We start from the raw sequence: 9591 nt of genomic DNA, 5'->3' as shown, positions 1-9591 counted from the left end.
ACATACTGCGGTAAAACCGCATAAAAGGCGAAGCCCAAGGCAGGAGGTGGCTGTCTCCGGACCCCCCCACCACGAATGAAGAAGACGGACACGGCGAGACGTCGCTGGAGCCCCGCAGTGGCCACTAGCCTCTGCTTGAAACAAACTCTGGCATTTTTCTTACTTCCCCGTTTCTCTCTTGAAGGGTTACTCTGACCTTTTATACTATAAAATAGTGTCCTAACCGATACCTGACCTCGCTTGTGTCGTAATTCCATCTCTAGTGATCCACAAAGGAGCCTCGGCAGGACTGGATTCTGACAGGGCCATGCGTCCCTCTCCCTGTCACCATGTCACCCCTCCACGCTCCACATTTACCGCAGGGCCTTGGGAAACAACCTCGCGTGGCCTCACTCCCGCAGCCCCGGCACCCAGGCACCTCTCTCTGGGACTAACTCGTGCTTGGGGTGAAACGGGGGGAATGAACGCCGCTGTCCCCCACCAGGCATCGCCTCTCCCCGCGTCCCTGGGCCGAACGGCTGCGAGCAGGACCTGTGAGGGCAAAAATGAAGGGCGCAAGCAGGGCAGAGGGGGGAAAATGCCATCACGGTTGTCATGGGGGGGCTGAGCTTGGGGCAGGGGGGGGCACGGCACAGGAGGGAGGGGAGGAAGGCTCTCGTGTGGGGTGAACTGGGGGGGCTGTTCACAAGGGAAGGCAGACGTCCCTCCTGCAACTTTCAGCGCTGGCCCTGCAAGCCTGGCTTAGGAATTAAACCCATTAGAGGAAGAAATGCTCCTCGTCAATTTTTTTTTTGTCATTTTAAATAAAATGGAAGGGGCTTTCTAGGTGGAAAGGCTGAGCCTGGTGGGAGGCTACACCTGCTGAGCACCCGCTTTAGGTGGGAGTGACAAATGCTCCCGTGGATTAGAGCACGAGGCTGCTCAGAGGCTCTACGGGAAGGGGCCGACCTTGCACCCGGCTGGGCTGTCCCGGACCTGCGGGATTGGGGTGAAAACCTCTCAAGTGACAAGATCTATTGAAGGTGAAGGAAGAAGCACCATTAAAGAAGCTCCAGGACTGATTCTGTATAGAGACCCCCCCGGGCTGTGGCAGGGGGGCACAGAGCTGCCTGCTCTGCCCCGTGCTGCAGCCAGCTGCCCCCCAACGCCTCCCTGACTGTCCCTTCATGGCTCCCGCTGCGCGCTGGGGAGGAGCAGTGCAGCGCCCTGTGATGGGTAGTTCTCAGAAAACAACCAAAAATATTCCAAGGTGGTGAGAAAAAATCTGGTTGGGAAAGGGGGGGCTGAGGCCACACAGCCTGGGCAGGATGAGGGTCCCCAGCCCCTCAGAACAGGGGGGTCTGCGGGCTTCACCCACCCACCAGAATTGGGTGCTGCTGGGTGGGTTGGAGGAAGCTTAGAGATACCCCAGAAAATGTCACACCCCCATTCCCTGGAGGTGCAGTGAAACCAGCCTGAGAGTTTCACCCCTGCATGCATCTCTGGATCCCATTCAGCTTCTGTGGGAGAAACTGGTTTTGTCAGAGGAGGTGGGAGGTGCAGGACAGGCACTGAGGTGTGTGGGACAGGCACTGGGGGGGAGAAAGATGGGCACTGGGCGGTGTCGGATGGGCACTGGGAAGGAGCAGGACAGGCACTGGGGGGGAGCGGGGGAACTGTGCCCAGCAGCACGGCGAAGGCTCCTGCCAAAGGGTCTGCATAGGGTGGCAGTGCCATGGTACCGGCCACAGGCTCTGGGCAAGGGCAGGCAGGTGGCAGGCAGCATGTCCTCATCCCCCCCCAGCTCAGAGGCCTCCAGTCCCCTGCTCCGCAGCTTTGGGGGTGTCTCCATTTGTGCTAGGGGGAGCAAAGAGGGACGGGGGCTGCTTTGTTTCCCCTCTGTGCGATGCCCGCGGGTTCCCCGGATCAGAGCAGCGCCCAGGGCAGGCGCGGCTGGACGGGCTGGCAGATGGCCTCAAGGACTCTCCGGGGATCTCCAGCCATTCCCAATAACCCAGCATCTTCCTTCCAACGCGACAGGGAGGGCTGTGCCTCTGCCAAGAGCGCCCACGCCAGCCCCAGCCGCTCCTCACAGCCTCCCCACAACATCAACTCAAGGCACGTGGCTTGCTCTGCTCCCTCGCACGTTAACGCAGCGGCCGGGACCGGGACACACGCCCGGAAGCCTTGGCCAGCTCCACAGTGGCCCCTTGCCAGCCACAGGGATGTTCTCCTGTCCCCACCACCCTCTGACCCCCCTTTTCCCATCCTCTCAGCAGAGTGTCCAGCCGGGAGCCCCGCGGCTCGGGCACGGCTCGCCGCCGGGCACTCGCCCTCTTTGAAGCCCTGTCTTCTTTTCCCACCTGCTCCCCCAGCTGCACCACGAACCCGCCGGGGCTGAGCGCTGCAGACAAAAGATTGTTTATCAGGACCCAGCACAGGCTCTCACAGCGCTGGCTCGCTTTAATTAGCCCCATCAAAGCCGGCTGCGTCCCTCCCTCCCGAAAGGTTGCAGAACGCGATTAATTCAGGCGCAGCAAACAGCTGCCTCCCGCAGAGGGGGGGCCCGCTGATAAGGCCAAAGCCATTCCCTCTCCCCAGCACCCTGGGTCGCTCAGCCCCACGCAGTGAGGTCGGGGGCTCCCTTCTCCCCGGGGCAAAGCTGGGGATGGGCCCAGGCTAGCCGGTGGGGACAGAGGGGATGAGCAGCAGCGATACCTTGCCCAGCCCCAGCTCTCGCCCTCTGTCCCACCCGTACTGCAAGAGCTGCCACCACCCGCCCCGTGCACCCCTGGGACCGGCCCCTGCACACCCCAGGGACACGCAGGGGCGACAGCGCGTCCCCATGGGGTCTGGGCCCACACAAGAGCTCTTGGAAACACGAGTAGGGGCCACACACAAGCCCTGGGGAGACACAGGGGATGCTCCCGCTGCCCCCAGTGCCAACTTTCTACAGCCTCCACCCTTCCCGGGCCGGCACACGCCGTAACTCAGCTTTATGTTTGTAGGAAAAGGGGTTTTAAAAGGAAAAAGTCTTTGTGGAAAAAAAAAAAAAAGAGATCGACGGGGGGGATCACTTCCCCCTTTTTACTCACGCCAGCGCGGCTGCGTGCAGCGCAGCGCCGGCAGCCGATACCCCGGAGAGCCAATTACTGCAAGGAGCACAGCCAGGGCCAGGGCCGGGCTGTTCTCCACTTAATTTTCTTAATACAGACACATCATCTCGGAAAAAGCGCCACTGCTTTGGGGAAGGTACAAAGCAGGTTCCCAGCATGAATCCTCCGCCTCGGGGAGGGCAGGCGCAGCCTGGGCAGAGCGTTGGGACTTCCCTTCTCAAAGGGGGCCCAAGCACCAACACAGCACTGCTGGCAGGTTTTTATTTCAATCTCATGAACATCCTTCCAAGAAATCAAACCACGAGAAAGAAAGAAATAGCGTGAATCCTTGACTGGACAGACAAGCTGCAGCCCCAAAATTAAACGATTGGGAGGGTAGGGGGGAGCTGCGGGGAAGGGAGGGGGTTTCCAGAAAGCTCAGGAGCCTGAGCCACGCAGAATTCACCCATCCTCCCTTTGGCAGAGGAAATGTGTTCCTGTCAACCCCTCCTGCAAAGCAAACCCACAGCCGAGCGAGCCCCCCGCACGCACCCCCAGAAAGGCCGCAGCTCGGTGCCGGGCTCCGCTCCGCCGTGCCCGGAGAGGCAAGAAGCCAGCTCCCTCCTCAGCGCCGGCTGCTCGCGTAACCCCTGCAGTGAAAGCGGGGCCACCCGGGGAGAAGCTGAGGAGGAAACCCCACAGCACCCGGCCCCTTCTCGCAGCGCCGCACTACACCCCGCGCGGGGCAGGACCTGCTCGGCCGGGCGCCCTCAGAGGAGCACGGGAAGAAACAACCTACTGCCTCTTGTTCTGCACGCTGGGAAACCGCCGTCGCTGGTCTGGCACACGGGGAACACGGCCTCAAACGGGGAGGAGAAAAACGCTGCTGAAAAGATCAAAGTCCACCGAAGAGGGAGAAGCGCTCCGGCCGCAGCCGGCGACTCCTCACATGAACATGTCGTCGTAGCCTGGAGGGGGAAGGTGGTCGGGATCTGGCCTGGAATGAAATTCAGAAGAGCTCAGTCCTGCAGCAACAGGGATGAGCCAGGAGATGCAGGGACAGCCCAGAGAGCGGTCGGGGATACCAGGCACGGCCAAAATACCTACCCGGATCTTCCAGCCCCCAACGGGCCAAAGGGGTCGAATCTGGCGCCTGGCGGAACCGCTCCTGGGGGAAGCCGGCCTGGGATGCCCGACGAGGGGTCAATGCCGGGCTGCGGGACGCCAGACCGGAGAGGATCCACGATCATTCCCCCGCTCCGACCTCTGGGGAGAGGAAAGAGCCGGAGCTGAGCCTGGCACCAGTGAGAGAGGAGCAAAGCACATCCCTGTGCCAAACCTTGGGGTAAGCCGACACGGAAAAACACCCCTGACCTGCTGCAACACGGGCGAGGCGAGCCCGCAGCAGGCAGACGGACAGACAGACAGACAGCCCTTCACGTGTGCACATCCATGTGTGTAAGAGCGCCGGGGCACGCCAGATCCCTGCCCTGCTGTCCCTCTGTCCCCACCAGCTCCTGAGGCAGCCCGAGCCCACCCCTAGGCTGCTGCCTGCGCCAGGAGGGAACCCAAAAGCATCGCACCCTGCTCCTGCCCGGGGTCACCCTGCAGACCCGCCTGCGCACGCCGCAGCACCAGCTCGAGGGCAGGATGCGGCTCACAGCTCGTCCTCGCACTAAGGTGGGAGTGTTACGGCTGCAAAGCACGTGTGTAAGTCAGGGCACCAGCAAACACCCAACTCCGGGGCGCTGCAGTGCCAGCGAACCCCAAAGCCTACAGGGACACCCACAGAGGGAAGCCACAGCCCTCGCCCACCCCACCCCAGACACTCGGGGCAGCGGGGAGGCAGCTTCCCTCTTCCCCCAGTTCCTGTGAGGAGCCGTTTAGGGCATCAATAATGGCTAGTAGGTCCCGGCAGGCCACTGGCCGTTGTGGGGGGACGCGTTGGACCCGCCGGCCCTCGCTGCCGGCTCACACCTCCCGTCCCCACCCTCTGCTCCCCGGGCGAGCAGCAGGTCCTGCCCTGCAGTGTTGCAAGAGCTTTTCCAAAGCGCTGCCTGGAAGCCATTTGCTGACCACGGCGGTTCCTCGGAGCTGCCCCACGCTGTGAGTGCCATTCCTCACGGGCGGCTTTGTGCAAACTCAGCTGGAGCCTCTGGACACCGCTGCCATCATACAAGTCATTAACAACTGCGTTAATGAGTTCCATTAGGCCAGGCCGGCTGCCCGAAGCGCCCCGGGACAGCCAGGCCCCACGAGCATATGCCTGGGAGTCTGGGTCTCCAGCCCCAGCGCTGGCAGGTGTCAGCACACAAATCTGCTTCCATTTACGATCTTTTTTGTCATTTACAGAGAAACTTCTGACGAAGGGCTGGAGGCAGCGAGAGAAACAGAGTCCCCCGCCCCAACTAAACCCCCTCTCTTCATGCTATTTGGTTTCCTTTCAGCCTCCCAGGCTCCAGGCCTCTGCTTTCAGCCAGGCAGGATGTTTTCAGCTGGTCCAACCCACAGAGAATCAACTCTTGTAAGAGGGGAAAAAATGCCATCCCCACAGGAGAGCGGTTCCAGTGAGGGCTCCCCTGGGCCGAAGGACACTCTGCCACGCCTCTGAGAGCTGGGTTTTGTCTGACTACGTGCTTTTAACTGGGATGGAGTCTGACAGGTTCTCCTTGTCCAACCAAAGCAAAGCCACAGGGATGTATCTGTGAGGATCAGTGCCCCAGACAGCCCCGCTCCTGGCCAGGAGCTCTCGAGTGCCTCAGACAGCCGGGAGGCTCACAACCAGGACTGGAGAATCTGTGGACTCGGCTTTAAGCCTCCCCTTCTCCAGACTGCCAGGCTGTAGACACAGCAGCTGGTAACATTTTAAATTAGAGGCTTACATTCACTTAACGATGTATTCAGCTTTGATTTACTGAAGGCATTACTGCATGTTAAATGAATACAAGCTGATTATTAAACAGACACAGATTGCAACCTATCATCTATGCAAGAGACGGGATCTTATTACAATATTAGAACCACATTGAGGTTTAGCAACTATCAATTGGTCCCTTGCAACTCGCAGAGCGATTGTCCCATCGCTGTCTGCACTTAGAGACACTTCGCTGGACTCCAGAGAAGGTCCCCAGCCACCCCCACACCCCCAGAGCAGGGGATGCTCCCCGGGTATGCAAAGCACAACCTCTCCCAGCCATACTCACCCAAAAGGGTCCAGGTCTGCCCCACCGACAGCAAAGGGGCTTGAGGGGGAAGGCCTGAAACACAGAACACAGCGAGACATTCAGCGAAGGGGAGACCGGCTGGTGGGGCGCTGCCTGGGCTGGGGGGGCCCGCTGTTCCCAGTGCTCCGGGCCGGAGCTCTCTGTGGACGCTGGGAGTTTCCATGCCAGCGGCTGCCTGAGCAATGCCAGCCTAGGCCGGGCTCTCCAGATAGTCCCAGCCAGAGGCACAATGTGTCTGGCTTTCCAGGAGTGCGGGGACAGCGAGGCGGTGAGCCTGCAGCCAGCTGTCGCAGCTCCTTGCCAATGCCATGTGCCAATAACGGGGTTTCAGAGCCGTGCCCAGCTCCAGCCTGTCTGCCCAGGCCTCCCCGAGGAGCATCTCGCACCCTGAGCGCCAGCAGACAGCTGCGGGGTTAAAGAACCCAGAGGTGACACGCAAGGCAGAAGCCACAGCAGGTCCCCCAGAGGCGGCAGAGCCACCGCAGTGTCTCTGACTCCTAGTCAAAGGGGATTATGGCTTGTGAGGGGAGGGAGGGGGGATCCCCCCCCTTGTGGTGGGGCAGGGAGAGGCCAGGCAGCAACAGTGAAGCAAGTGCCATGTGTCCACTCTCCCCAGCTTGGCCAGCAAAGGGTTTCAAAGGGCAAGCGGGGTCAGGAGAGCAAGGAGAAGGTCTGCAGCTACATCCCCAGGTGATGCCAAAGGAGCATCAAACCACCACACAGCTCCAAATCAGGCCATCCCGCAGCCAGCAAGTGAAATCAAACCCAAGCATTCCGCCAACGAGGCTGAAACTGCCTGGCGAGGGTGTGCATCCTCTTCGTTCCACGTGTGCAAGATGGGGACCGGGGGTGTAGCTTGGAGAGCTGTGCCAGAACCATGTCCTGGCTAAGGGAGGACCGTCAGCAGTCACCCGCTCCCCACTCACCAGGATGGTGCTCTCGTGCCTGCTGGCTGCCGGGGAGGGACCCTGAGGGGGTCATAATGCAAGTCAGAATCCTTCTTCTCAGGCTCCTTTTTGGCCTTTTCTGCAGGGGCCCCGAGGGGAGCAATGATACCCGAAGCAATCCTTGTCCTCAGCTCCTCAGTGTTCTTGTACAGCCTGCAGGAAAGAGAGGGAAGGTGGTGGGATGGGGAGGCCACAGCACCTGGGCAGGAGGTGCTGGACAGGCTGCGAGAGGGGTGCTGAGGGGACGGCCAGGCCCAAAAGCATCCCTGGCGTAAAAGCACGTCCCCAGCTGGCAACACAGAGGGGACAGGAAAGAGTAACAGCACACAGTGGCACCAAAGCCCTCACCCCAATTTAAGATGGCAGAGGTGTCACTGAGCCTTGTGCTGTGATCACAACACAACCGGTTTGGACTGGAGGAAACCACAGTGGCACTGGTCTTTAGCAAGGCCACAGAGTGTCTGGGACACAGTTGAAGCTGTAGCACCCCCGGACAGTGTCCACTCAGCACAGACAGGCAGGCAGTGCTCTGGAAATAAAAGGGCTGGGCTGGGCTGGCCCGTTCCCAATTGGGATGACTCTCCCCTGGGCTCTGACCCATGATTCCACTATCCCCTAAATCTCTCCTGCCCACCAGCAGGGCAGAGGGAGGCACGGGAGGGAGCTCTGGCTGTATTTCAGAGCTGGCTGGTCCATCCCCAGGGTTTGCACTGGGTAGAAAAGTCCTCTAGGCTCCTCATAACCTGGTCTCTGCCCCCCTCCCCATGACGGTGAGACATTTTCTACAGAAAATACAAAAGAAGTGAGATTACTTGTGGAAATCATCCAGGTGCTCTGGGTTGATGTAATTGGCCACTGTCAAGGTCACGTCTGCCACCTTCTGAGAACTGCGATCCTGGCAAAAGGCAGGTAAGGCGTGGAGTCAGCAGCCTGGAAAGCTGGGAATGAGGGAACGAGCAGCCACAGCCGGGGGCTTGGGACACAAAGAATGAGCTCACCAGCTTCCTGCCACGTCCCTGTGCTGTGCCCGAATCCCCAGGAGCAAACTTCTGTGTATAGCAAGGTTCTCCCTGCTCCCTCCCCCCTTCGGGCTGCGAAGGGTGAAAGACTGAGCAAAACCAGCCTGGCCAGGTGCTTGCTGGGGACAGGAGAACTGCAGAAAAGTCCTGAGCTAGGAAAGGGTCAGAAATGGGGCAACTCCTGGGCCAGAGTGTGCAAGGCAAACGGCCTCGCTGCCCCAATGCAGCCAGCGTGCGACCAGCTTCACACCAGGCCACAGCTTTGCCGCACAGGCAGCCCCTAACACCCCCCGGGTCTGCCCCATCCTGAGGGACAAACGCTGCAAGGCAGAACCAGTAACAGCAAAAAAGTTAAGAAGCTGGGCCTGCTGCTCTGTGCAGCCGCTGCTCCCAAAGGACCCCAAACCCCCAGGGGCCAGCGCGGGCGTTCACCATGACGTTGAGGATCATGCTGTCTTCCACCATGATGGCCTTCAGCAGCAGCTCGCGGGCATCGTCCACGGACTTGTAGCGCAGCGTATACACCTCCTTGTTGGCCTCCCAGCCGGCGGGCAGCAGCTCCGACTTCCTCTCGTCAGGACCCGGCTGCAACGGAACGGACACGCTGCTGAGAGCCCAGCGCAGCGGGGACCTGGCCTGGCTGCACAGAGACATCGGGGACAGGAGCGAGGTCTGGGGATCTCTCGGTGCCTCTTCCAGGTTTTAACCGCAGAGACAGGGTTTTATTTCCCACGAGCTGGCCCTGCCGGCCTCCCACGGGGTCCCTGCGCTGGAACAGGAGGGACACAACCCCCCTTTGCCAAGCAAGAGGCAACGAAGGCCCAGCCTGGGGGGTGACGCTCCTCCCTGCCTGGCACCTCTGGAGGCCGCAGAGCTGTCTGTGCCGCGGAGGAAGGCTCTCACCCGGGGGGCACTGCCCTTTTCCCTGATACTGGGGGGTCTCTCTGCCAAGTCAGTGCCCTGCACCCGCATCACTGTCCGTCCGTGTCCCCCCCAGGCTCCCAACCCACTAGACCTCTGCACTGGACCGGTTCCCTCCCTGCTATTGCACCAGCCCCCCCCGACACTGGGACCCCCCTGGCTCCACGTTTCCTCCCCAGCACTGCACTGGTCACCCCCGTTTTGGTACGGGGTTCCCCCTCAGCACCAAGCTCCCCCCAGTACCACACTGGTCCCCTTCCTGCTATCACACCGACCGGCCCCCGCACCAGGATCTCCCAACAACCGACGCTGCACCGAACCCCCCCAGCACCGCAACACCCCGCTCCGGTCCTTCCCCCCCCGCACTGAGGCCCCTCAGTCCCCGCATCGCCCCGGCTGCCCCCGA

The 9591-nt window shown here is 60.9% G+C and overlaps 1 protein-coding gene across 1 annotated transcript; it reads right to left on the bottom strand.

The window, feature by feature from the left end:
• Positions 1 to 3342: 3342 nt before the first annotated feature.
• Positions 3343 to 8846, bottom strand: PSMF1 (proteasome inhibitor subunit 1). The gene is made up of 6 exons (XM_026862372.1): positions 8697 to 8846; positions 8058 to 8140; positions 7225 to 7398; positions 6278 to 6331; positions 4182 to 4340; positions 3343 to 4071 (listed from the first exon to the last, which is right to left on the bottom strand). Exons 1-6 carry the CDS (start codon positions 8727 to 8729, stop codon positions 4020 to 4022), a joined length of 555 nt encoding a protein of 184 aa, XP_026718173.1. The 5' UTR covers positions 8730 to 8846; the 3' UTR covers positions 3343 to 4019.
• Between the last annotated feature and the right edge of the window lie 745 nt (positions 8847 to 9591).

Source organism: Athene cunicularia, assembly GCF_003259725.1.
Source record: "Athene cunicularia isolate RWA chromosome 20 unlocalized genomic scaffold, athCun1 chr20_part2, whole genome shotgun sequence".
NCBI classification, from domain to species: domain Eukaryota; kingdom Metazoa; phylum Chordata; class Aves; order Strigiformes; family Strigidae; genus Athene; species Athene cunicularia.
The sequence above is the reverse complement of the archived record's forward strand: the minus strand, read 5'-3'. Positions and strand labels throughout refer to the sequence as shown.